This window comes from Bombus huntii, chromosome 17, assembly GCF_024542735.1.
Source record: "Bombus huntii isolate Logan2020A chromosome 17, iyBomHunt1.1, whole genome shotgun sequence".
Taxonomy (NCBI): domain Eukaryota; kingdom Metazoa; phylum Arthropoda; class Insecta; order Hymenoptera; family Apidae; genus Bombus; species Bombus huntii.
In genome coordinates, this window is record NC_066254.1 from 5154804 (window position 1) to 5182785 (window position 27982).

Below are 27982 nucleotides of genomic sequence, written 5' to 3' on the forward strand. Positions count from 1 at the left end.
AAAATACTGAGAAAATTTGATCTAAAATGATAGGAAATATTAAAGGAATTTTTGGGAAGTACTAAATATATTAACATTTACGTGTTTAGGTTGGTACATAACCATTAAATGAAAACTAGTAAAATACTATGCCGAACTGACATGATACCTAAGATCAAGACTCATGTCTTAAAATGTCAAAAATTATTATAATACATTTAATATAATAGAATCAACGTTAATTATTATAATAGATGTATTGTGTGACGCTATTGAATATTCCAAGAAATTACGTTTTGTGTAGCGTAAAACATATATCAATACATAATACATTGGAATGTTAAAAGACAAAATTTATGAAACAGAAAGCAGGTCAAATGTCGAAAGAAATAAAAAGATATAAAAAAATTTCTAATTTAAGTAATTTCATTGTTTATTAAAATTTTTTTAATAAAATATATTAAGCTATTAAATGAATATTTAAAACACATACACACACGAATTATAAAATAAAATGGATGTGTTTACGAAGTTACGAAACACTGTTAGCAATACAATATCCAATACTGTTCAAAACACTGCTTATGGTTTATCACAATTATCAAATGTCCTTCCTGGTAATCCAGTGACCAGAGAATTTGAAGTAACTGCTCATATAGCAAGTGCGGGACCATCGTTGCTATGGAAGGTTTACAATGGTTATAAAAAATCTACAAAGCAAGAAGCAGCGATATTTGTATTTGAAAAACGTATTTTGGATAAATTTCCCAGAAACGATAAAGAATTAATTTTAGAAACATTGAAAAGAGGTATCGCGCAATTAACTAAATTACGTCATCCACAAATTTTAACTGTTCAACATCCTTTGGAGGAATCAAGAGATAGCTTAGCATTTGCCACTGAACCTGTATTAGCTAGTCTAGCTAATGTTTTAGGGAACCATAATAATTTACCACAACCATTACCAACGGCGTTAAAGGATTATAAGCTACATGATGTTGAAATTAAATATGGACTTTTACAACTTGGAGAAGGTTTTACATTTTTACATGGAGATGTTAAATTATTGCACAGAAATCTATGTCCAGAATCTATTGTTGTAAATAGTCATGGAGCGTGGAAAATTTTTGGGTTTGATTTTTGTGCTTTAAATCAAAGCGCTGAAGGTAAACAACCTCAGTGGTCATACATAGAATATGACATATCAACTCCATCTATAGCTCAACCAAATTTGGATTATCAAGCACCAGAATGTATTTTGGCAAGTAGCGTTGGTACAGCTAGTGATATATTTTCTTTGGGAGTAGTGATATATGTTTTACATTCTCCAAAGAATCTACTTCTTCATGAATCTAACAACGATTTATTGAAATGCAAACAGTTTTTAGAAAATTTTAAAAGTTCAAATATCACAGATAGGTATCTTCCAACTTCGGAAAGCCTTAGAGATACAGTTAAATTGATGTTACATCATAATCCTGAATTAAGACCAGATGCTCATCAGTTTGTAAAGATTGATTACTTTACAGATATAGGTGTCAAAACCCTGAATTATTTAGACAAAATTTTCCAATGGGATAACTTACAGAAATCGCAATTTTACAAAGGATTACCTCAACTTTTAAAACAATTACCACATAGAGTTATATTACATAGAGTTCTTCCAGCTTTATACAAGGAATTGTTTAATCCTCCAATGATTCCATTTGTTTTACCTAGTATAATCTATGCAATGGAAACAAGTTCTATAGAAGAATTTAGAGAATATATTTTACCAAACATTAAATCAGTTTTAACATTAGATGATCCACCACAAATTAGCCTTGTTTTAATGCAACATGCGGATTTGTTATTAAGATTATGTACTACAGAAATAATAAAAACAGATATAGTCCCAATGTTATTACGTGCTTTAGAATCAGAATGGGAACAGTTACAAGAGTTATGTTTATCAGCTTTGCCTAATATTATAACAATGATCGAAGGACCAGTGATTAAAAATGCAATTTTACCTAGAATGAAAAAGATTTGTCTATATGGGAAGGAAAGCCGCAGAAAAAGTCTTGGTGTTAAAGTTAATTGTTTATTATGTCTTGCAAAAATGTTACCGCATTTCGATCGATGGCTTGTCCTTGATCAAGTGCTACCTTTTCTCCAAGAAATTCCACACTCTGGTGAACCTGCAATTCTTATGGCCATCATAGGTACTATATTGCATTAAAATATTGATTTAATAATAAGAGTTACATAGCTAAAGTTAATATAAATAAAATAAATTAATTCATTTCTTATCAGGTATTTATAGAATGTTATTAAGCCACAGTAAATTGGGAACAAGTAAAGAAATATTAGCAACAAAGATCTTACCATTTTTATTGCCACTCTGTGTTGAACAAAATTTCAGTCTACCACAATATGAAATTCTCTCAAATCTCGTGACTGAAATGATAAATCGTGTAACATCAGAGCACAAAGAAGCTTTAAAACAATTAGATGCCATGCGTCGTGAGACCCAACAATTAGATCAAGAACTTTCACAAACCTCCACTATGTATAAAAATATTAATTCAAATAACGATGATGTAAATATAATTCCTATAGTTCCTACTCCAAATACAAGCACAAGTTTAAAGTCTCTGCAAATTGAAAACGGATTGACAATGGAAGATAAATTTCGGTTGGTAATAATACAAATTGTTATTTATTTTCTATTAATAAAAAGTTAAAAGAATTTCTTTTTGTAATTAAAGTATGGTTTAAGAAATGTAAGTTTTTAAAATTGGAAATATTTTTATTTACAGATTAGTTCAACAACAAGGAGTGCACCAAATATTACAATCTCAAACACCATTAACACCTACAATTGTTCAACCCACAAAACCTCCAGTAAAAGATTTAACTGATACTTTATTGAGATCTAATTTAGATCAACTAAATCTTTCAATGTCAAGTTCAAAACCTGATTATTCGTGGAAATCATCGAATTCAAATCAGTATCAGCACTTCAATTTACAAGGAATGAATGTACAATTAAATCAGAAAGGAAATACTTGTGTTCCTAATTCAGTCATTCCGCGAAACAGTATTAATTATTCTATGAATCAAGGAAATATTACAACTAATAAGTCAGAATTTAATTCAAATCTAAATCCTAATACAAATAATTTTCCTATCAATCAGTTAGAATTTAATTCAAATCTGAATTCCAATTCAAATCAAAAAGTAGAAAAATTGCTATCTTATGATGTAATGGATCTACTTAGTTAATGATTTTACGGATGTAATACTGTATCATAATGTTTATTATTACACAGGATAAGGATATTAATCTTTTATTATCCAATTTCTGAAATTTTAAGACAAAAGTATGTATACTTTTATCTAATCTTTTAATATTGAAATGTTTATATTATTATAATATGACATTGTTATGATAACATATTATTACTCTTATATTATTAATACAATTCATATTAGGTACATATACTGAAAGTTATAAAGAATGTATGTACAATTGTTTACAGTATGTAATATATTCCTTTTCATGTAAAACACTGTTTTAAATTACTTATCTTATTATTAACAAAATTTTGACACCATATAGAATTCTGTTAACATTTTAAAAGATCAAAGAAAGTAATACATATTTTTAGAAAGAAGATAATAATATTTGATAAATGTAAACATATGTTAGTAAAAAAACATACAAACATATGTCTATTACTGAATTTAAAATACATGTACATAATTCTTAATGTGTTCTGTAAATATCCAAAATAAATTAAAAATTATTACATCTTAATATCAGGTGCGTGCGTGCGTGCGTGCGCGCGCGCGTGTGTGTGTCTGTTATATATTCTAAATATAATATTTAAAGCAGCAAAATTAATATTAATGAATCTATATAGTACATATATTGTATATACACATATATAGCAAATTTTGATTCCTAGAGTTCCTTGTGCTTATAGATGAGACCGATAAAATAAACACAGCATTGAAGCTAAACTATCGTCATTTGGAACCGATCAAATTATTCCTTTGAATAATGGAGAATAACATTTTGTATAATTTTCATTTTCTTTTAATAGAATTGATTGCAATGAATGCCTCCAAAATAAAATTAAGAAAGTTATTTATTTATATAATTATTGTTCTGAATAATCTCCTTATCTTATTAGTTATTAGTGAGGGAAATTTTATAAACAGTTTATTAGCATATAAAATATAGAATACAAATATATAGGTATAATACATATATAATATATAATATGCATATAATTGTACTTTAACGGAAATATAATATGTAAATACATATATGATTTATTACGCAAATGCGATAAGAGTAATGTGGCATTTATTGTTGATTAACGTAACATAAATTATCTTCTTTAATTGAAATGTTTTAAAATATTAATTGCTAAAATCTTTTTTAATTGGTAGAAGTACAGAAGCATCTTAATCAATGCGCTCCTGTACCTAACACGTGAATATACACGTGTATTCGTATACCACATTCAATAACAAATCGTAGTATTATTTTAATTTTTTATGTATTTTCATTATACATAATTAGTTTTATTTTAATAAAATATATCTGAAACTTAACAGTAGCTAATGACGCAACTATTGACAGATTTTTGTGGGTTTATGTACAATGTGATTTTATAATTTGCAAATAACGAGGTTAAGTATAAAATATAATAATAAAGAACTGTTTATTAGAATTAAAATTAGCACAGTTTGTATTTTTTAATTGAATCGTTTACCGCATTATTTAATATTGACAATTAAATAATTTTTTTTTCATTTCTGTAGCTAATAGTTCAGTGTAAAATATACACATTCCAAGACTTATGATCGATAATTGTACTTGTTAATATAAATAAATAGACTTTTGTTTTGTAATGTTACAAATCAGAACATGTTTTTGCAAATGCATTAATAGAAATATAAACTCGCTATCAAACAATAAACATTATACGATGAATTTATCAACAACGCAGCGAAAGAAGATAAAAAAACCCTGCCTGGATTTTAATGCAAAGTTAAAGGTATGTAAAACACTTATGGATAAAATGAATGAACGTTAAATAAATTAGTTACATATTAAAACGTAATAATGTTGATAATGATTTTCTTAAAAATTAATATCTTAAAACAGGTACTTGGTAGTGGGGCAGCTGGGGCCCCATCTTGTATATGTCTTTTAACTGATCATAGTAATTACATATTTAATTGTGGAGAAGGTGTTCAACGCTTAAGTCAAGAACATCAATGTAAATTATCCAAAGTAGGAAATATATTTGTAACATATTCTTCTTGGAAAAATCTTGGAGGTATTCCAGGTTCTCTTTTAACAGCACAAGCCAGTGGTGTAACAGAAATAAATATTCATTGCCCAGAAGGATTTGATGACTATATAAAAGCAATTAAATCATTTGTGCATTTACCAAATTTAAAAATTACTTATCCCTTAATCGATGAATCTAAACCATATAAGGATAATATAATGAGAGTTTCATATGTACATATAACAAAATTTTTAAAAGATACTAAAGAAAGTTCTTCAGATTTGGTAGATGAAGAATATCATATAAATGCAAATCATAAGAGAGTTATAGATGAAGAAACGAACAAACAAAACACTAAAACAGAAAAGAAAATGAAAAGCGGTCCACATTTAATATGTTATATTTGTGAAGTCCATCCACGACGTGGAAAATTATTAATAAATAAATGTATAGATTTTGGTATACCACCTGGACCACTTTTAGATACGTTAAAGAATGGAATGGATGTTACTAAACCAGATGGGACTATTGTTCGAAGTAAAGATGTAGTACAACCAGACAGCCCTAAAACCACCTTCATAGGTACTTTTGAGAATATATAACCATATCTCTAGTGTATACACAGTTTAAATATTATCTAACACATATTAAGTTATTAACTTCTTCAATTTTTAATAATTTGTAATATTTATAAATAATTAAAAAGTGTTTTCTAGAAAGGAAAGATAGTTTTAGGTATCTATTATAACTGCATCTAATTAATATGTCAAATTATGATTTTTTCTACTACTAAAAATGTTAAGTATATTCTTAAAAATTATTTTTAGTTGTAGAATGTCCGACGGAAGAATATTTGGATCCCATTCTAAATCATCCTACTTTCTTAAAATATCAACAGACAGAATCAACGGAAGAAGAATCTGAAGTATTTTGCATATTTCATTTTACTCCTGAAAACATTTTCACTACTCAACAATATCAAGATTGGTTAAAAAAATTTTCCCCAAATACTGAACATATAGTTTTAAACGATGAAAATACTTGCATGGGCAGCGAAGCTGTTTATAAAAATCAATATTTATTAAATATGTTGCATCCTGAAATATTTCCCCTATTAAATAAGGATTGTTTTGAAAAAGATAAAGAAGTAAGTTATATTAATGGTGTTATTTATTTATTTAGCTTAAAAAAATAATATATCAAGAATTTTATATGATTAAATACTTGGAAAATTTTTTATTTCAGACTCAAAGTAATAATGTCCACCGTGCAAGGACAGCACAGACATTACAAATACGTCCAGTACCAAGGTGTTTATTTAATGCTGAAATTTACAAAGAGCCAAAGACATATATTGACGAAGTTTCACAAATTCCTGACTTTACAAATGTTTTAAAAGAATTAAAAACAATTATTAACAAAAAATCAGCAGAACTTAATTTAGGTACTATTTTGGATTATCCACGAATTGTGATGTTAGGTACTGGTTGTAGTGTACCAAATAAAGTTAGAAATACAAGCAGTATTCTTTTACGAATTAATAAGGATTGTAGCATTTTATTGGATTGTGGAGAAGGTACCCTTGGCCAAATTATTAGGTTTTTTGGAGCTTCGGAAAGTCTCAACATTTTACGTACTATTAAGGTATATTATTTATACTTTAAAACGATAATTAATGAAACTTATCTGTCTAATATTCAGCTTTCTGACAAAAAATATAAGACTAATCTTCTTTCTTTTTTAGGCTGTTTATATATCACACATACATGCAGATCACCATTTAGGACTCATGGGTTTGCTTTTAAGAAGGAAAGAGGTCACAGATGAAATGTTGTATTTGTTAACACCAAAGTGTATGACCCCTTGGTTGAATTATTATAATGGCCAATTTGAATCTGTTGTACAACAATATATTTTAGTGCACAATGGTGATTTGTATTTAGACTCTCATAAGTTACCAAAATATTTTGAAATTACACTTTATAATAAATTAAATATTAATGAAATAAACACAATTCATGTTACTCATTGTAAGGAATCATATGGTATTGCTATCACTCTTCAAGATAACAAAAAAATCGTTTATAGGTAGGATAAGTAAAATGCTGGTTATAAAATTAATTACTATGATATATCAACAATTTTATAAACAGAATCCTATGCTTTATTTCAGCGGTGATACTATATTTTGTCGAAATCTTGTAAAATTAGGACAAAATTGTAATTTATTAATTCATGAAGCAACCATAGAAACCGGTCTTGAAGAATTAGCAAAAAGTAAATTGCATTCAACGACTTCTGAAGCGATAAAAGCTGGAAAATATATGAATGCAAAATTCATCTTACTAACGCACTTTAGTCAACGTTATTCAAAGATTCCTTTTATTCCAGACAAAGAAGTAAATGTTGGAATTGCTTATGATAATATGGAGTTTAGATTGCCGCAATTATCATTGTTGCCTCTTTTCTATCCGTGTATAAAAGTAATGTTTAATGAATATAATAAAGTATTGGATGAATAAACACTGAATACTATAAATTCTTCTTCTTCTTCTGAAAATGTTAAACGAAACATGTTCATTACCAACGTTGCATATACACATGTATATGATGTTTTAAAATTAATTTTAAGCTGTAAAATAAATTAGTATATAATTGATACATGGTTAAAAAGTACAAGTTACTATTTAAAATAAATGTATAGCATATTATTAAATATATTGCACAAGAGTACAAAAAGCAAAACATGATTTGTTAAATCAAATAAATTTTTCTTAAATAAATCAATAATCAATCAAGCAAAATATTTTATTATTATATTATTGGAATTGTTTGAAAGGTTACAATCCCGGAAAGATGGTAATGTGTGAAAAATTTTAATAAACAAATGTTTAATAGCAGAATTTATTGCTTACATAATGCATTTAGTTTATCCCGCTTTCCTCAATACGATAAATAACGTAAATTACAGGTAATATCGCTGAAATAACGACCTTAATATCAACCTTGTTTGTGTATAAAAAAATAGAGAGCAGATAAAAAAGGTATTATATAAAAGGTAAAAAGCATATCGAAAAATAATTTTTCTTTTTTTTGTCGAATATCAATAATATTAATACATATTAAACATATTGAAACTCGACAAAGGAAAGAAAAATCTTACTTATAAGCTAATCGATAAATTACACGCCCACAGAACTAATACTAATCGATATATAAAATTTATGGTTTTAATGTTTCCTAAGCGGGTTATGACTTAAGTTTTTTTCGTAGAAATAGCTGTAAAAATGTTTTGACCATTGCACAGCTCACGGAATGTGAATTTCTTATACAGAAAAAGCGTGACCTCAAATTATACAGATTAATTCGATTATTGCATCGATTTCTTCAAAGACATTGTACACTAGATAGCAAGTTTACATTAGTGACATACTTGTGCGTTTATGTTAGTAGCGTATGGTTCAATAATGAAAAGGAAATATGTTTATTATATGGAATGATTACCTTTATCAACTGAAACACTATGTATATTACTTATTGACAATCTTCGAAATATGCTGTCTAGTGTATGAATTGCTTTATAGGAATTCAACATTAGTTAGTTATTACTGATATGAATATATTAATATGAAGACTAGAAAGCAGAATTTTTTTAAATACTTAAATGATCGGTCAAGTTCTTCATATTGTTTATTTTACTTTCAAAAAGGAAATTATTAGCAAGGTATTTCTCAATGATTACACAGTGAAGCTACCAATTAAAAGAAGTTGTAAAATGTCAAAACTACCTTTACATTAACAACTGATATAAGAAACTTTTTTATTAGTTTCAATCAAAGATACTGTGATTGGAAGAGTAAGGAAGTTTAATATATACATAATAACATTCTTACATAAAATTACCGATCATTTAAGTATTAAATATTGAAAAATAAATAATATTGCAAACAATACATTAAATCAAAGAAAGTAAGTTTTAATTTACATGATCAAATATTATTCAATTACTCTATGATCGAAAGACAGTGAATCATGTTAAATTTTTCTTTAAATTATTAAAGTACGATGTAATAACCGCTAATTATTCTGTAAACATGCGAATGATCAGTCTTATACGGTATTTTATGAATAGGAAAATTCGTAGTTAGAAGTATAAAAAAATCGTAAAAAATTAATTTGACGATGTACTTCTAATTAAGTACTCGGTAGGAGCTCTTCCCGTACTTGTAAATATTAGATTAGATTACACTCGAAGCTATAAAAAGGGCAATGGATTTTAGCTATGTTCTTTTAAATCTATACTTTGCGTTATTTTTTAATACTTTTCATTTCTCATACTAAAACATACGAGCATAAAAAATAGAAGTTGTTTAACCCTGTAACAAAGTCCTTGGCCTAAGTTGCTTATTTTTTCTTCGACCTTTTTATGAAAAATTAGAATATCTATATCTACTAAATATAACTTCTTTAAATGTATAAAGAGTGAATTGATTAAATAAAATTTTAAAAGAACATAGCATAGACATGATCGTTTAGTTGATTAAAATTCCCACTTTGTAGCAGATTCATAATCTGTTTCTCCAAGACGCAACGCTCCATTCTTTCCTGCAGTAAGATATCTTCCATCGCTGTGTTTAATACAAATACGAGAAGGTTCTCGTAATTCTAGATAGAATCCATCGGAAGGTATATCAGAATCTACGGTTACGCCTTCGCTATCTGCGTGCCAGTACTTGCCATTTTGACCTGAAATAAAATTTACTTTTCATGAAAAAGTACTTTGTAAGGCCTAATTTTTTAAAAGTCTAGTTGACGTTTCAAATACATTTAGTGAATTACTATTACATTCTAAAATTAAAATTTTTAATTTTTCGTAATAAAAGAAAATTTCCAGTAAATCTGTATTATTTAAAGCTATGATAACTGTAACTTTTCCATATTGACGTAGATACATTGTTAAGATAATTAATGAATAAGCTTGTTACCTTTAAATCTAACAATTCCACGTTCACATCTTTCTACTCTAATAGTTTCATAGATAGCTTTGTTGCATTCTAATTTTGAACTAGCTGCACTTTTGGGTCCTACAAATCCTTGTTCACAACGTAATACTAAAACAGGTCTGTTCATCAAATAGAAATAATATTTGCTAACATCTGAATCCAATCCGTTTACAGAATCGGCATTAGCATAAAGATGGCCAGAACGCTTTGTTGCTAAAAATTTGCCGTTGTTAGCACGTAGAGCTACTGTACCATCCTCCGATTGCCAAATCAAATCAAACAAAGCATTGGAAGAACGCTTGTGTTCTGATGCCTGAATTCCACCTCCTGCTTCAAGACTCCAATAACGATCTTGCATGGTACGTACATACCATCTTTTAGTTACACGATCGAATTCTAACTGGAAAGTTTCATGTCCAGAAATTTCATCTTGATTAGCTGTCACATCAACTCCTGGAATCACGATGAATACTATTATCATATGAAAAGACTTCTGAGAGTGACATTAATTAGTGATTGTAACTAATTGATATTAGCCGAATAAACTGAAATTTATAATTCAAAAAAATATATACTTGCTTAATTTAACAATAACTATTAACTAATACAGTTTAATAATTAAGTATTATAAACCTATCAAATGAGACAATTAGGCCATGTACTTAAATAGAAGGTACCTTGTTTTACAGATACATATCGTTGATTTAAAGCAGCAACAAAAGAGGCTTGTGGTAATGATTCTTCCAAAGAAAACAATTCATCTCTGGTCACAGTTGTTGATCTTGATTTTAGAACAGCCTTACTTCCAATAGGTGCCAAATATGCCCCATACAAATCTCTAATTAATCAAAATTTATGTTTTTATGCTAGTTATAATCTTTAAGGCAACTAAACAATCACATAAACTATAAAGATATAACATACATCATAACGGGTAACCAAAATTTATTTGAATAAAAAATATCTTATTTGTATTAATGCATTTTGCTTATGAATCAAAGTGTATATAAATAATTAAATTATTCTGTCATACTTATATAATAGTTGTAATATAATATAGTATAAGATATAAACAATCCTTTTAGTAATATTTGTGAGGAAATGTTTTAACATCATACTATAATAATAAAAGATGTATTGATAACTCTAACCTAAGTGCAAGTAATCCAGCATGAAATTCAGCAGCATAAAGGCAATCCCGGGTACAAGAATCCAAAAGTTTTCCATCACGTGCCAAATATTTATTGTTACAAGTATGTAGAGCATAGTGACCACCTTCAAATTTGGAATGTTCTTCGCCATCATCTTCTATCGAAGCAGGACGAAATTCTAAAGTAAAAAGTGTATCTTCTCCCCATGGAACTGGTGCATCTACATGAATTTCATCTTGCGTTGCACTTAAGTGAGCAAACCGTTTTCTTCCAGCAGATTTTAAATTTACCTAAAACATATTTATATAACAAATTAAAATTAACTTGATATACATTTTAAAATAATGTAATATATACCTTTTTATTATAATATGCATAAAAAAAGGCAAAACTCTTATTAAGTATTGATGAAAATTAAGTTAATTTTTATAGATATATTTAATCTAATATACAATATTATGATGGAATATTAATAAATATCATCATTTCTCTTAACTATAAGAAATACTTTTCACATATTTATGATTTTAATTTGATTTAAAAAAAAATTTGATTTCTTAAAAAATTATTGCAATATCAAAATCACTTCATTCCCTATAAGATTTTTAAAAATCTATAAAAACATATTATGTTAATGACCATCAGTTTGCAAAATTTAGTAAATACATTTATCTTCACTAATCTTTCTATTTGCATCTATTTTCGAATATTTGAAAATCTTTGTCATCTTGCTCAAGGTCATGTGATGGCATGCTATTATATGTTATTGGATTTTGACTTTATGTATTACATTATAATGATAACAATATGTTGTTCCATTTAAAAAATATTGGCTATCTTAAAATCTTGAAGAATTGAGAACATTTTTTTCTTTTCTTCAAATCATGACATTTTCTTCTGACATCTTCTCCTATTGTCAAAAATAAGTGAAATATTGAGGATGATCAAGTTATGGTATTAATCTATATATTGATAAATATAATTATATTAGTTCTAAGCCTTTAATTTCTGATTCTGTAATATATAAGAAAATTAGTTACCTGAGGTCTAGCAGCAAGATGTACCAGCCAATACTCTGCTTCACTGGGGGCTTTGGCCATACATTTAAGTTCATCCTGACTAGAACCCAGGAAATATCCTCTTTGAATATTCTTCAGAGCCCACCTTCCACTTCCTAATAAATTATAATCAATAATTTAATATAAAAATTAATAATAGAAGTTTTTTAACTTATTTAATATTCTTTAAATATTTTATATAGAACTATTTTCAATTCAAATATTTTGCTATTCTATTCCAGTGTGTACAACCTGCTCTTGCAGATTGTTTCCTATTATTAACAAAAACTAAAAATTAATAATAAAAATAAATTATATTATTATATTAAATAAAAATGTTATATACCATCTGAAGCTAGTTGTATTTGGAAGGCGCAACCAGGATCACTAGGATCTTCTGCTTCACAAGTAACATTTCCAAACTGATCCACTGCTAAATAACGATCCAAATGGGATCGAAGGAAAACCTGTTGTTCACTACCTTCTAGAGTCCACAATTGTTTTTTCTTTAAACTTGAACCATTTGCGTTAATTTTAAATCCAAAGGTTTCAGCTGTAAGATACTTAAACTTTCCGTTTATTAATCCAACCTACAATAAATTAAATAAATATTTTTAAAAATCAACTTTTAAAATGCCTCATCCAATTAGATTAATTTAATTTAATTGCAATATATACGATTCAATATTATTTAGTTATTATTAAATTAAAATATTATTAAAATAAACATTAAATCTCGTTTTTATCGCTCTTAGTTTATTATTTTGAGTTTCAATTCATGCAAGTTTTAAATTAAATATTCTTTGTAAATGCAAACTAAAACAATTTCTAAACATTTTAAAACTGAAATAATATATGAAGCATAAACATATATAATAATATAAATTTTTTATAACTAATATACATATCGTTTTCAGTAAATGATAATTACCGTCCATCCTGATTTTTCGCTTGCATTTTCAGGACCGACATTTTCAGCACCGTTAGCCTGCATTGTTTATTTCAGCGATTCGGTCGCTATACAGAAACACGTGTCGCAAAAACCCCTCGATTGATTCTGCTGTTAAATAGAAACTACGTATATAATAAACTTATAAATAAAAAGGTAATAAATGTTAGAAGATACGCTATTAATACGCTATTAAATTATTTAGAATGAAAATAAGAAACGTTTATAAGCACACTCAGAAGTATTCGAACATTTATCGCAAAATTTTTTTATGGATATATTATGTGCATTATGTGAATGCCTTTTGAAATTTCGTTAGCACTATAACGAAACGCGATTATCGTGATTATAATATTAAAATTTGAAATCAATCCGAAAATGTTTATAGAAGTTAGATACAAGACATATATTACAACAAGCAGTTAATGAGTAATTAGTATATACAGATACAAATTAATATACATTAGTAACGGTCTTAAACATGCAGTTAATGTTAAAGATGATCTGACTATAGTTATATTGTGGCTTATTAATACTTTGTGAAGTATGTGCTTCCAAGAAATATTTTGTAACTTCCATATACATTTTCAGATCCGTTCCAAATTTTACCAACATAATTATGATAGTCGTATCTCGTTACAGTACTAATGAGATTTCAAACTATTTTGTATGATATACGCATAAAACGTTTCTAGAAGTGCTGAAATACTCTCGTGAGCCACTGTATATAGATACAGTGCATCTTACAACGGTATAACCATCCTATTTGTGTTTCAGGATTGAAATTGTTTTACACGAGCATACACATATAATCCTGACCTCCCCGGAAAGATAATTTCTAAAATATAGTTCCCAACTTAGAATATCACTTTTATCCTGAAATTTTGTCCTCTCCTAAAGCATATTTTATTTTCAACCCTCAACTTGGTGACTCATTTGTACGTGTTTCCGCCTGGGTGGGGCCAACTTCTTCTATATGAAAATGTTAACAGTACTGTTTCGTGCTTTATCAATTACTTTTTTTTGTTCACAGGCGAACCTTATTAATTTCTATTGATCGTCTATTTTCTTTAATCGTAAAAGAAGTATGTTGTACTTTTTTATCTATAAATTCCAACGCACTTTATTCCATGCTATGACAGTTCTTCAATATCATTACCTTGATTAGATATTGTAAAGCAAAAGACATGTAATCAAGTATGCGTTAAATGCAAAATAAGTGAAGAAATTATGTATAAAGAAAATTGATCTTTTTTCATCGTTTGATTTATTTATACCTTTTTCCCCTGTTGTTTTATTATCGTAGTAAATATTTATTTAACGAAAATTTGTAGTAAAAATTGTTTCAATTACTACTTACTAATTACTACAAATGACTAATTTTTTATCTTTTTATACCTATTCACTATATTATTGGGCGATATAATTATATTTATATAAATGTATGTAATATTATATCTTAAATTCTTGCTAAATTACTAGGAACAAGAATAGGAACTATACAAAAAAATGTAAGAGTATAAGACTCAAAAATCGGTTAATTAAACCGTAATGTAAAATCAATAACACGATACGAAAGCCAGAACAATGACTGGCGTTTCATCCACCCAGCTTGACAAAGCTATCTTTAAATTGTAAATTGTAAGCTGTAAATCGATTAAAGTGACAGAATAATAACAAATAGTAAAGATCGAAGATTCAAGTATAATTATGGAAGAATAAAAAAAAAGAATTAGTCAAATAAATCGAATAAAGTAACATTAAACTGAAAGATTCTAAATAATACTTTGTTTAATAAATATCGAGAAAAATTAGATAGAAAATGAAAAATAATTATTTTTAAAAGGGCAATTAAATACAATGACCAAAGTATAATATACAGTAATTATGCGAACTTCCTTCAATCACCCAATAATAGGTAAATATTAAATAAATAATATGTTTTCACATATCTATAGCTTAAATTCATAATTTTTATTAATAAATATATGATATACATGTATAATAAAGATAATTTAAATAAATTGATTTAAATAAAGCATTACGATTTTGTTGCCAAGTAAATCAAGTATACTCACTAGACAAGAAGGAAGGCAGATATATGTGCAAGTTTTGAGAAAACACTAAAAAACAGACAGAGAAAAGTACCGCAAGAGAGGTACGAGTCACGAGCGACGAATTATATTCGTCACAATAAAGATACCCAGCCAGCAACTGACTTTGGATCGCTTGTTCTTCTCAGTTTGTGTTAAGGATCCTTCAGGAGTTCTTACGCATGCGCAAAATCTGATCCCATCGTCGAATCAGGGCTGTCTATAGAACGCAAATTGTTGGAGATATCCTAAGATTCTTTTATTCTTTACCCTTATTGTTATTTTTGTTGCTTATATTTATTATGAAAATTACTTAACGTTCTAATATTAATTTATGTAATATATGGTACGTGGTGGCACTTATCGTGTAGATAAATGAATATTTTCATACAATAAATGTAACAGATAGAGTGCGCATCTTTAAATTCATACGGCCCTGCGAAATTTTACCAGAATATCGCGCGTGCGCCGTTTTAATAAGGGGGTCGTGAACGATAGAGGATATAGAAAGAGGAGAAGGTGGGGAATGAGCATACATCGAACTGTCGACTTTCCGGAGGACTGTGAACCACAGATCGACGACCCTACTACCTTTATGATAGTTATTTCCCCAATAATACTTCACGATGACAGTTCTCGACTTTCTTCAATTTATCCATTTCTCGCAATAATTTTCTTTTCGCTTAATTTATATTTCTTTCTTGTGAAACTTTCAAAATATTTGTTAGATGTATTTACTACTGCTCAAAAGTATTAAAGCATTAGACATTGACTTATTCTTGAGAAGATGTGCCTTGATTACAAAATTATGAACGAATAGAACTGCAATGATTTTATGTTTTATAATCATAATATGAATAATAGTATATTGGAACCTGACTTAATTGATTTTTGAAAATTAATATGCAATAATAAAACTGGTCTTTCTAACTGTCAGGTCTTGTGAAATTATTTTGTTACCAGACAAACACTTTAACTTCAAATCATAAAAAATGTAACAGTAGTTTATTGAAATGTTTTCAATACTAAACATATTATATTAAGTATTCAACGAAAAATCACTTTAGATTCTATTAATGCTAGCTTTATGTAATAGTGTATTGAATAATGTTTTTCTGTGATTTATATTTTTATTTGTATAAATTGAATTATATGAAGCAGTCTGTATTTTGCTTATATATTATTTGCGATCAATTAAATGCGGTCGTCATTATCATTTTTATTTTTTTAATGTCTTAAAATGAATACATTTTGATCGATTTATTAATATATGATAACATTTTTTAATTATATTCTCCTCATAAAGAAATACACATTTAATGTAATTAGGAATTTAATCCTAGCTTCTTAGACAGTTTACAGTTAAACGATATACAGTTATTTCGTCCTCTTTATATTCGATATAGACTTTCTGCCATAATTACCTTTTTCAAAGGCCATTTAAAATTTCATCAATTTAAACTGGTAAACGGTACATACTTCTCCTTGAATTGAATAAATTGTATTTGATTTACAACGTTTGGGATCGGATTTAAAATGAGCAGAATAACAATGACATCTATTTGGAAATAAATATCCCATATTTTTTTAAAATTTTCCACATTCTTTTTCTTGGATTGTTATTTCCTTAGAATTGTGTAAGCTTAACTTTGAATCAATATATATCACTGTAGCTCAAATGATGTCGATGGAGCATATATACACGTACCTTTTCACGGAAATAAATTTCTGAGAAAATAATTTTTAATTGCATTTCGCTGCGTAATCGAAATCTTTCGTTTTAACTAAGCATGTTCATTTATTTTCGAATAATGAGATATTCATTCTTTGAAATTTCGTAATATGTTTAACATTATATGTCATTACCCATCAGTAAAACAAGGTCAACAGTGTTTGACTATTAAAAGTTTATATAAATCAATCGGATATTCAGAATTTCATCTTATGTTTCATTCAGGAAGTTAAAAACTTTGGAGCGTATCTAATAAGAGGTTTACACTAATTTGATTTTCCTCGCAAATCGCGGACGCAGAACAGCTCTGAATTTCTTTCATTTACTATTAAACTTGAACTTTTGGTAATTAGTAACTACTAACTTCTATTTAGATACATATACCATTCTATAGCCATATGTTACAGTGCATGCATGTTATAGTTTCATTATGTTACAATTGGTGTCTCTATTTCGAAATTTAATATAAAAAATTATATAGGTACTTGCAAATAAAAATTTACGCACAAATGTTTTGTTTTGCGATGTGCATTATTTATATTAACTAGTATTTTATTATAATTACAATCAACATCATGTGAATAACTTGATTATGGATATGCGTGGTTAAATTTATGTGAATTTGTATGATGAAAAAGATATACACTTATATAGGTAACAATATTTCTTAAACTATAATTACAATAAATATTGTAACTTTCACGTATTAGGATATATAATGTATAATAATAATATAATAATAATACTTTATTGTATATCAGACTTTACATTCATTACAAGAAGCTTCCTTGGCACAGTGGATTGGTTTAGTTACAATTAGTATACTTTTTCTTATTTATTATTTTAACTTTGAAATTAATTTGCAATAGTTATTTTAACTTTGTAACATATATTATAATACATAATATGTATATTATATAACATATATAATATAATGTATAATATAATGTATGTTATATATACTATAAACAATTATATATATTTATGTAGGTATATGTGATACACTTGTATGAGGATCTGAGATTTGATAATATCAAAAGGAGATTATAAAGTTATTTAGTAGTTTTAAATACATAAGTCGTTCATTTGTTGCAGCAGAATTTGTCTTGCGATAGCCTGGCCTAGATGCATCTAGCAACGTCGTTAGGAAAACTGTAACTGATGGAGAGAAAGGAAGAATGAATAAAGAAAAGGAGAAGAGAGAGTTCGTTGACCGTCAAAGAGAAGTCAGGAGCGTGACTGTAACCGTGACTGTGATCGTAATCCTGATCGCAACCGTGATCGTAACCATGACCGACTTGCTGTTACAAATCTTTAGAAAGTTTTGTGTGTGTTCGCGGATATATGTTTGACTATAGGTTTAGGTTACACATGAATATTATATATGTATGTAAAAAAGTTTGTACATCATATACAATTCCTTTATTTTTTTTTCACCACTGACTAGTTAATGGCTTTTATCATTTTTGCATGTTACAAACTTTCTAAGAAATGATTATTTCTAGTAATTATTAATTACGACAATTCTCGTCTTTCCATTGCAATTTATCCATTTCTTGTAGTAGTGTCCTTCTTGTATCATTTATATTTCTTATCTGTAACTTAACCTCAAATTGTTTTAGTTGACAGAGTGCAATATAGGCTTTTTATTTCTTTCAAACTTTAAACCTTTAAAATACTATTGGCAAAATACTGTTTTGACGAAATAATATTCCATTATTAAATTTGGGTAGCTATAATATAAAATTAGATATAATATAGTAAAAAAGTAAATATAATATAAAATTGAATACAAGATAGCAATTAGAAGCAATTAAATTTTGATATACGAACATTAAAATGATCAAGGACAAAAACTGAAGTATAATTTGTCATAACTACTTCCTTGTAAAAACTTGACAATCCTTATATAAATAACAATATTAAACATTTTGCCATCTGAGTAAGATTTAAATGAAATATATTTAAAAACACCAAATCAACAACAGAACAGAAATACAACAAAAGTAATCGTCGAATATTAAAATTAAATAATTATAAAATGTCGTATTTTTGTCAGAAAATGTATTTTATATTTGCAACAATCACCGCCTTAACTTTTAGTATAATAATTTACCAGGTATTTATATATTTGCTAATAGTATGTATTATATTATGTTAATATTTATTATTAACAACACATACATATACATAATGTATACACGTGTATATAATGTATGTTATAGCATAAAATATCACAGTATTTTTTATATATGCATATGAGTACACATTACGCTAGAACAATTTTATTTGCAAAAATAGTTTAAGATAGTACATCATTATTTGAATACGTTGATATTTATTAATATAAATAATAAAATATTTAGCTTTAATATCAAGTAATTTATCATGTTATGATAACAAATTGTCAATTCTGTTGTACAAAAATAAAAGAAAAATTAATGAATATTATTAATATTTAATTTAATTTTTAAACCTCTTCAAGGATGAATTCATTACAGGCAGTGAAAGATGATTAGTTTTTATTTTTTAATTACATTTCTTTAAAATATAATGTTTATAAATATTAAATGAAATAGATAATATTTGAAAATATGTTAACACGTGTGAAAATAAACACATATGTCAGCATCCCTCAAATGGTTAAATGTTATAAAATAAAATTATATAATTATGTAAGAAACATTAATAATGAAATGTTTTATGCAAAATAATTGATAATAATAAATTAATAACCAATCTTTTTCTGCTCTGCAATATCAATAATTACGCAATAAATTATTTTAATACCAAATACTATTATTTAAATTATTGATAAAGTAAGATAATAATGAGGTTGATGAGTTTTAAGATCAATATTATTAACAGGTTTACTTAATTCAGAATGGTAACAGATTACATCATCCAGGTATATAAAATGCATCAAGTTTTTAATATCTCTAAAAAAGTATAAAATATAAACCAAAAGTATAAAAATTAAGAAAATATTAGTACATATATTTTTATCATACTTTTTTAGATGTACCCATAATTCTATGGTGGACACCTTTTGGAAATGATGAAAAATTACGGGACTGTGAAAATTATCAGTGTTATTTTACAAGTAACCGATCCTTTCAATATCATAAACAGATAAAAGTAATGTATATACATTTTTATGACTTGTATTAAAGATAAATTTTCGGATATATTGAAAATTTAAGAAATTTCAGCTATTTTCTAAAATTAAGATAGTCCTATTATTACAAATTCGATTAATATTTTCTATTTTTCAAATAGTTGTAGAATAGTATTGGTACTAAATAGAAATTAATTAATTTATTATTACAAAATCAATGATTTATAATTTATTAAATTTAATGTTATAAATGTGCAAATTGCTCATACTTGTTTTCAGCATTATTATTTGAAATATATATCGCTCTTAATTTTCAGAGTTTTCTTTTCTATGGTAGTAATTTTCGAATTAATGATTTACCAAAATGGAAATCCGACGAAATTCCGTGGGGTTTGCTTCATGAAGAATCCCCAAGAAATAATCCAATATTAGTTCAACAGGAAACTCTGAATCTTTTTACATACTCTTCAACATTTAGCAGATTTAGTGATGTACCTCTAACTCTTGCAGATCTACCTGGAATTACAGAATTATTAGGTGAATATAAAGAATTCAATATACATATATATTTAAATTATTAATAATCTGGTCCCGTTTTCATTACAGTATGGTGTTATAAACAGAAGTTGTTTAATTAATAGTAACACTAATACTTCAATTTTACAGATAGAAAATACTTTGTATCTACAAAAGAAAAAACAAGGTTGATGTATAAAAGAAATTTGGCACCATTACTTTATATACAATCTGATTGTGATACTGCAAGTAACAGAGATATTTATGTAGCTGAATTAATGAAATATATACGTATAGATTCATATGGCGCATGTTTAAATAATGCTCAACTTGAGAAAAGGTACAATATTTTTGCAGACTTAAATAAAGTCAATTCTACCATTTGTATTGTTTCTATAAAGAGTTTAACTATAATCTAGGTTAAAGGAAAATTACCTTGAAATATTGAACAGTGAAGATTTTCTTTCTTTTATTGCTAATTACAAGTTTACAATAGCTTTTGAAAATGCAGTCTGCGATGACTATATCACTGAAAAATTGTGGAGGCCCCTTATTGTTGGATCTATACCTATATATTATGGATCACCATCATTCAAAGTATTAAAATTTGTTATATAACTATTATTTTTATTGCTTAATAGATTAAATTGATTTTTTTCGAATGAAGATAAATTTCTTGATTTAATTGTATTGATATTAAAAAACTAATCAATGTTTAATTTCATTTAATGTAATTTACATACAAATTTCAGTTTCAAAACTATATAAATATTGGGTAAATATAACGTTATTTGATTTATTAAATTGATATTACTATTCATTATAAAACAAGTCAAAACGGTTGTAAAAATTTGCCTGAAGCCTAGTATTGACAATTTAACGAAATTGTCTATAAATGTAATGACAATTTTGTAAAAGTAGTCAATTATTCGAAACAAAATTTCTTGTTCTGGGTAAATAAATAATTAACTAAAATAGTTGCATTCTTCAACTCCAACTGTCTAATATAAATATATACATTCAACAAAATTGATTATAATATAATACAGTTTTGATCTTTTTTTTAGGATTGGCTTCCAAATAATATGTCTGCTATATCAATACTCGATTTCAAAAATCCAGTAAATTTAGCCAAGTTTTTATATAATCTTTCCAATAATGAAATTGAATATAATAAATATTTATCCCACAAATTAATTGACGACTATGAAACTGAAAATGAAAGATTAAGAAAGGCATTAGAGAGAAAAGAGGAATGGTTATCTAATGAATTTGGAAATTATGTTGAAGAATTTGAATGTTTTGTTTGTAAAAGCATATATCAACCAAGGAAAACAAAAATTGTCAATAAGAAACATTATAACTGTCCATTGCCAAAAAATCCACTAACAAACAAAACTGATCATTCTAATTGGTGGACAAAACAATGGACTTTAGAAAAATGTGGTGCAAAGATATTAAGTTACCATATGCAAAATAACCTTACAATTAATGAGGAAAATTTTGAAACAGATAAAATGAAGCTTTTTGATAGAAATGAATGTTAATTTATTTATTTTTAATAAATTGAAAATTTACTATTTTATATATTTAGTAACAGATTGTAATATTAGTTGCATACTTGTGTATGTTTTGTTTTTATTTGTATTACAGAACTTTTAATATGTGAACTGTATTTTTATAATAAAGATAATATCCAAAAAGCTATTGGAAACACTTTATTTCTTGATTTTCAAATATCATTTAAAGGGTAACTATATATTTACCTATATAGTTACCATTTCTAAATTATGTTCTTAATATAATATTAAATATAAAAAAAAAAAAAAAATGAGAAGGACTCAAAGCAACATTAGGGTATTATGCTACAATCTACTATTTATGATAGTACTCACTAAAAAACGGTTAAAATTACTATGTTATTATGATGTTTGCTGTTGCAATAGAAGTTTTAATGGCAAATAGGGAGACCTGGTACCAGGAAGATGTAATGAAATAAGAAGAAATTGTTAAAAAATGTCTTTTAGTTCTTCCAATAGTAGATGTTCAAAAATTTCTAATTCTATGTGTGAATACAGAATGAAATAGTAATAATATTGTTCATGGTTTCTAACTATCGTTCTAGAAGCTATGATGAATAAAATAATTAGAGTCAAAGTTCATATTATAATATATTGTTCATATATATAATATGAAATTAGCTCATAATATAATATGAAGTTCATATCTTGTATTATTAGAAACGAATTTGATATTAGGCATATATTCTATTTTCTGGGCAAATAGCCTGTATGACAAAACAATGTTATAAAGAAATAAGTATTTTAAATCAGTATTCTACATACCAATTTAACTGAGACGCGACAAAATTTAAAAGCAAGCTCAGTTCATGGCCTTATTTTGCAAAATAGGAGCAGGTACTTTCATTAAATCACAAAGATGATTTCTTATGGGTCGAAGTTCAGATACTGATTGTTCCCAGTCAGTGACATTTAATTCAGTCAAAATTTTCATTAAATCTTGTTCTGGAAGATCCATTTCTTCCCCATAAAGAGTTAAAGCTTCATATGTTCTTAATGCAGCTACTTTCCGTATGCATTTATATTTATGACAAAGAAAAATACTTAACTGACAAAATGCTCTTTTTGCAACTGGTCCGTGTATCTGTAAAAACTTGTTATTAGTTCAAGATCATTTTATTATTTTTAATACTAAACATTGGAATATACTAACTACCTGTAAGAGCTGACAAAATACATTTATACTGCTAATTAACAATTTAGTATTGTTCGTATTTTTTATTTCTTGTTTAAGCAGTATTAGAATTTGTTCTGCAATTTCATTTTCAAAATCATCAAGAACGACTTGGATACAACCGGAACTAAGTAAGCGATCTAAGAAAGCTAGCATTGATGTAATCATTCTTTCATTTTTGTGACTTTCCTCAAAAATATTTAAAATTTTATAGCATAAACTTTTGAGACCCAATTCATCTAATTCTTGTAAATAAGAAAATAGGGAAACACTAGAATATTTAACCTGAAATGAAAAATCGAAAATGTTATACAAAAGATCGAATATTAAACATAATATATAATTCATTATATTTTCATTATAATTCCATACCAAAGATTCACTTAAACCACCAACACTAAATATAATTCCACGTAGAAGATTCATTGTATAAGGAGGATAAGATAACATTTTAATAAATCGTGGAAAAGTAGCAGATTCCATTCGCCATTCTATATTTTCTTTACATTCATCATAAGGAAAAATAGTTTTTAATTCTGCATGATATGGAATGTTTGGTAAAAGTGGATCATTATGAATAAGAGCACTGAAAACAATTCCGGCTTGCGCTCGAATTCCATCAATTCTTTCAACAGCTTGTTGTGCAATTCCTCCAATTATATTTGCCATTAAGTTTTCATTTAATACAGAAAATAATTTTGCTTGTGATACTAAGTTTGTTAACATCTGAAATTATTTAAAGAGTTTTAATTTAAGTAAACAAATGTATATGTAAATATGGGATATTGAAGATATTTTTACATGTAAACCAGTCATTGCTGCTTCTCGTACCCAAGCTCCTATATCTCCACGGCTATCTATAGTATATTCTTTCAATGCCAATAAATAACAATCATATAAGTTGTGAATATATATACGCCATTTATCTAAAAAATATAAAACATCATTTAAACAATATGTGAAGAATTAATTAATTAATTATTCTAAACTCCAATTTAAGAAATAACAAACCTGCTTCTTTTACTCCCAGAGTTTGACAAACCATTATTAATGCATGAATAGCTTCTTTCCTACTTTCTGCCCATTTTAAAGAACTTTCTGATATTTCAGTACATTTAATGAGAGCTTCTATTATATCTTTTACTCTTTCACAAATTATAAATAAAGGGAAATAGCCTACAAAAGAATGATTATTATTTAATAAATAAAATAAATACCATATTATGTTAAAGGTCATAATTGACATAATAGACCTAACTTTACGTATACTATGAAATACATTATACGATACCTTCCACAATAAAATTTTTAAGAACGTTTTCACATTACCTATAGCCTGTGCAAAGCCTATTCGAACAAGTTGATTACTTGATTGTAAATTATCAAGGTAACGATTAATAACAATATTGCGATCTTGATTATCCATGTTTGCATAGTATTTTCGGAAAAATTCTGTATGTGCTTCAGCAGCTTTCATCTTTACTACAGATACTTCATGACCCAAACATTCCTCTAAAAGATTTTGCCAGTCACCTTCAAAAATAATATTTGTTTATTTACACTGTGTTTAAATAATATAATATATAATATAATATATTGTAATGAAAATATAAAAAGTATTTACATATACTATCACAAAACATTATCAAATAGGAATTAATATTTTGTTTTACAATTTTGTTATAGATGGTTAACACTTTGTGAGTCAAACTTTAATTATATTTTCAGCATAAATTTATTAATTGTTGTAAATTTTTATGAATATTATATAATATTATATATGTTTTTATGTATGAAAATTTATAATACAAGATATCAAACTTACAAATAATTTCAACGGAAATTGGAAAATGAACAATAGAGCACTTTTTTATGAGCACAGCACATGCTTGTTTCATTAATTCTCCTCCTAGACCTTTGAATTGTCCTCTTTTCCTAAAAATGTTAACTATGTTTCTGACATTTTCCACAGCTGATAGTCCAATTATATCTTCAATTTTTTCATTGCAGCAATTATACAATGCTTCCAAGATTTCTGCAATAGCTAATACTGCACCATGTCTAATATTTAAATCAATAGAATTTAACATATCTAATAAATTTAATAAAACTGTATGCTTAATATAATTAGGATCAATAGATGTTAGATTGAAGAGGGCTTTGGCTGCAAGTTCTCTAATTGCTGTATCCCAATGTGTAACTTTTCTTGTAATCAAATGATCAATCAAAGATTTTGTATACTCTTCATATTGTGCAATTTGTGCACTAATTTTTAAGTATGCATGATTTCTAACTCCAACTTCAAAATAATCAGCAATTGTAAGTATCTCTATTCCATGTGGAAAATTTCCTTGTCTTCCTACATTTTCTTGGAATGCTGCAGAAGCAGCTCTTCTACAATTAATTTCTCGATCAAAACAAGTAACAACTACTAACATAGCTGCAATTTCTTTTACATATGGTTGAATTATATCAGAATCGTATGCTCTTGGAAATGACCAGCAAATATAACATGCAGCATCTCTAATTAAATATCCAATTGAACCATAAGCTCTTGGTTCATCAAATACTAAGGCTTGAAGGACAACTGGTATCACATCGTTTAGACGATGAGGAAGAAGAAGACCACGTCTTCCTAATTCTGCTAATGCCAGACAACCACCATGCCAAGCAGCATCCGATTCACGACCACAAAGAAGATTTAGCACAAATCCTACAACCTCATCTGCTAAATCCATTGGCAATCTTGCTGTTATTCTACCAATTCCTTTTGCAGCAGACCACCGTATTGTAATTGCTTTATCTCTAAGACCTTGTATAAGTTGTTCAATTATATCTTCTATTGCTGATGGAATGTCCCGGTCATCATGATTCGATGAAACATTTTTAATATCCTCCATACTTTCTATAATGTTAGAGTTAGTATTAATATTAGGATCTAGACATATAGGTCTACTAGTTCTTTGATATCTCCATGGAGCCAATTTTGTTCCTAGTAACACCAATCCAATTCTTTGTACAATTTTAATTCCAAACTTCCGAATAAGATCTGCAGGATTATCATTCAGATGAAATTCTAAAACTTTATCCAAAATCATTTGAATATATGGTTTAACATCTTCTCTTGCACTGTGTTTTAATATAGCTGCTATAACTGCTAATGGACCATGTCTCAAAGGATCAGTTTCTACACATTGTAAACTCCATGTTATCATTTCTTTCAAATACAACTTTTTTACATCTGATCTTGATAAAAAATTGGCAATTAGAAAAACTGCAGCTACTGCACAAGCGTCCTTTGATACGCAAAATAATTTGCATATTTTCAATATTCTAACTATTATTGTTTGCTCGGAATTAGTATCAGAAACTTCTAAACGTGAGAGTGGAAATGGTATCTTTGAAATTATAGAAAGCCAAATTAAAAGTACATAACGAGTTTCCCATGTCTCCACATCATTTGGATCTTGTTTTTCTAACATTCGTAAAACAGGGAAAAGATCTGCTACCTGTATCAAATTAAATTATATATTTGGAGATTAAAATATAAAAAAGAAAGAGAGAGAGAGAGAGAGAGAGCGGGAAAGGGGGAGAGAAAATGAAGTTAAAAAAATTAAAGCATCTGCATACCTCATGTGGAAGGTATGTAACAATCTTCTTGTATGTTTTAACGGACATAACAATGAAAATATATTTAAAAGCATTATGCCGCATAATTTCCGTAGAATTTTCATCTCTGATAATACCAATCAGTGGCTGTAGAATATCATCCAAATAAGGATCTAGCAATTGCCTTTGATCCTGATATTGTGATAAGATAAAATTAAATCGGTCTCGATTCTTTTCAATAAGGCTCGGAGAAAGATCCACCTTTTTTAGTTCAGTAATTAAAAAAGTCACTTCGTCGATTTCTTTAAAAGCACTAAATCCACAACCAATTATTTCCGATTCTGGACAATCATTTAACACCATTTTTTTTATTCGTCACGTTTCGTGTTATTCGGAAAAACGACTACGATCAATTACAATTCATTCCTATACGATTACGTTTACGTATGACAGCTCAAAAATATGAAGAACAGATTCTTTCGAACGATTTCACGAAAAACGATGCTAAATGGCGCATGCGTGGCTGTACAATAAACCTTTTATGAGTTTATGTAGCTTACACAAATATCCAATTTGTATTTGTTTGAGACAGTTTATTATAAATAATGGAATGTCTTCTTTAAGAATATAGGGTTTCTAAAATAATGTTTCAATTAATCATAAGGTCTAATTCGAAAAAAATGTATGAACTGAAAATTAATAACATTTGATAATTACATTATGAAA

General features: G+C 27.2%; 5 protein-coding genes and 1 long non-coding RNA gene across 9 annotated transcripts; 4 read left to right on the forward strand and 2 right to left on the reverse strand.

Moving 5' to 3' along the window:
• The first annotated feature begins 95 nt into the window (after positions 1 to 95).
• Positions 96 to 3987, forward strand: LOC126874963 (SCY1-like protein 2). The gene is made up of 3 exons (XM_050637509.1): positions 96 to 2183; positions 2275 to 2656; positions 2781 to 3987. Exons 1-3 carry the CDS (start codon positions 494 to 496, stop codon positions 3244 to 3246), a joined length of 2538 nt encoding a protein of 845 aa, XP_050493466.1. The 5' UTR covers positions 96 to 493; the 3' UTR covers positions 3247 to 3987.
• A 310-nt stretch (positions 3988 to 4297) lies between these two features.
• LOC126874964 (ribonuclease Z, mitochondrial) lies at positions 4298 to 7803 on the forward strand. The gene is made up of 7 exons (XM_050637510.1): positions 4298 to 4665; positions 4798 to 5033; positions 5144 to 5855; positions 6101 to 6420; positions 6519 to 6917; positions 7018 to 7361; positions 7447 to 7803. The coding sequence occupies exons 2-7, from the start codon at positions 4887 to 4889 to the stop codon at positions 7793 to 7795; spliced, it is 2271 nt and encodes a 756-aa protein (XP_050493467.1). The 5' UTR covers positions 4298 to 4665; positions 4798 to 4886; the 3' UTR covers positions 7796 to 7803.
• A 360-nt stretch (positions 7804 to 8163) lies between these two features.
• Positions 8164 to 15700, reverse strand: LOC126874965 (protein singed). Of its 3 annotated transcripts, none has more exons than XM_050637512.1 (8): positions 15513 to 15700; positions 13417 to 13542; positions 12832 to 13075; positions 12468 to 12601; positions 11428 to 11717; positions 10954 to 11114; positions 10259 to 10729; positions 8164 to 10019 (listed from the first exon to the last, which is right to left on the reverse strand). In XM_050637512.1, exons 2-8 carry the CDS (start codon positions 13477 to 13479, stop codon positions 9814 to 9816), a joined length of 1569 nt encoding a protein of 522 aa, XP_050493469.1. In that variant the 5' UTR covers positions 13480 to 13542; positions 15513 to 15700; the 3' UTR covers positions 8164 to 9813. The 3 variants fall into 3 exon arrangements, with proteins under 3 accessions (XP_050493469.1, XP_050493468.1, XP_050493470.1); XM_050637511.1 differs by having other exon boundaries at positions 13417 to 13545; XM_050637513.1 differs by having other exon boundaries at positions 13417 to 13559.
• Positions 13453 to 14690, forward strand: LOC126874970 (uncharacterized). The gene is made up of 2 exons (XR_007693146.1): positions 13453 to 13590; positions 14212 to 14690. It is a non-coding gene; the product is annotated as an uncharacterized LOC126874970 (long non-coding RNA).
• A 2508-nt stretch (positions 15701 to 18208) lies between the features above and the next one.
• On the forward strand, positions 18209 to 22724 carry LOC126874966 (alpha-(1,3)-fucosyltransferase 10). Of its 2 annotated transcripts, none has more exons than XM_050637514.1 (7): positions 18209 to 19378; positions 20128 to 20167; positions 20279 to 20397; positions 20695 to 20914; positions 21044 to 21233; positions 21313 to 21490; positions 21961 to 22724. In XM_050637514.1, the coding sequence occupies exons 1-7, from the start codon at positions 19301 to 19303 to the stop codon at positions 22438 to 22440; spliced, it is 1305 nt and encodes a 434-aa protein (XP_050493471.1). In that variant the 5' UTR covers positions 18209 to 19300; the 3' UTR covers positions 22441 to 22724. The 2 variants fall into 2 exon arrangements, with proteins under 2 accessions (XP_050493471.1, XP_050493472.1); XM_050637515.1 differs by having other exon boundaries at positions 18213 to 18645.
• Positions 19405 to 27945, reverse strand: LOC126874961 (tubulin-specific chaperone D). Its single transcript, XM_050637501.1, has 9 exons — positions 27278 to 27945; positions 25473 to 27156; positions 24977 to 25180; positions 24659 to 24823; positions 24449 to 24573; positions 24020 to 24373; positions 23630 to 23932; positions 23239 to 23557; positions 19405 to 20893 (listed from the first exon to the last, which is right to left on the reverse strand). Exons 1-8 carry the CDS (start codon positions 27617 to 27619, stop codon positions 23276 to 23278), a joined length of 3459 nt encoding a protein of 1152 aa, XP_050493458.1. The 5' UTR covers positions 27620 to 27945; the 3' UTR covers positions 19405 to 20893; positions 23239 to 23275.
• Between the last annotated feature and the right edge of the window lie 37 nt (positions 27946 to 27982).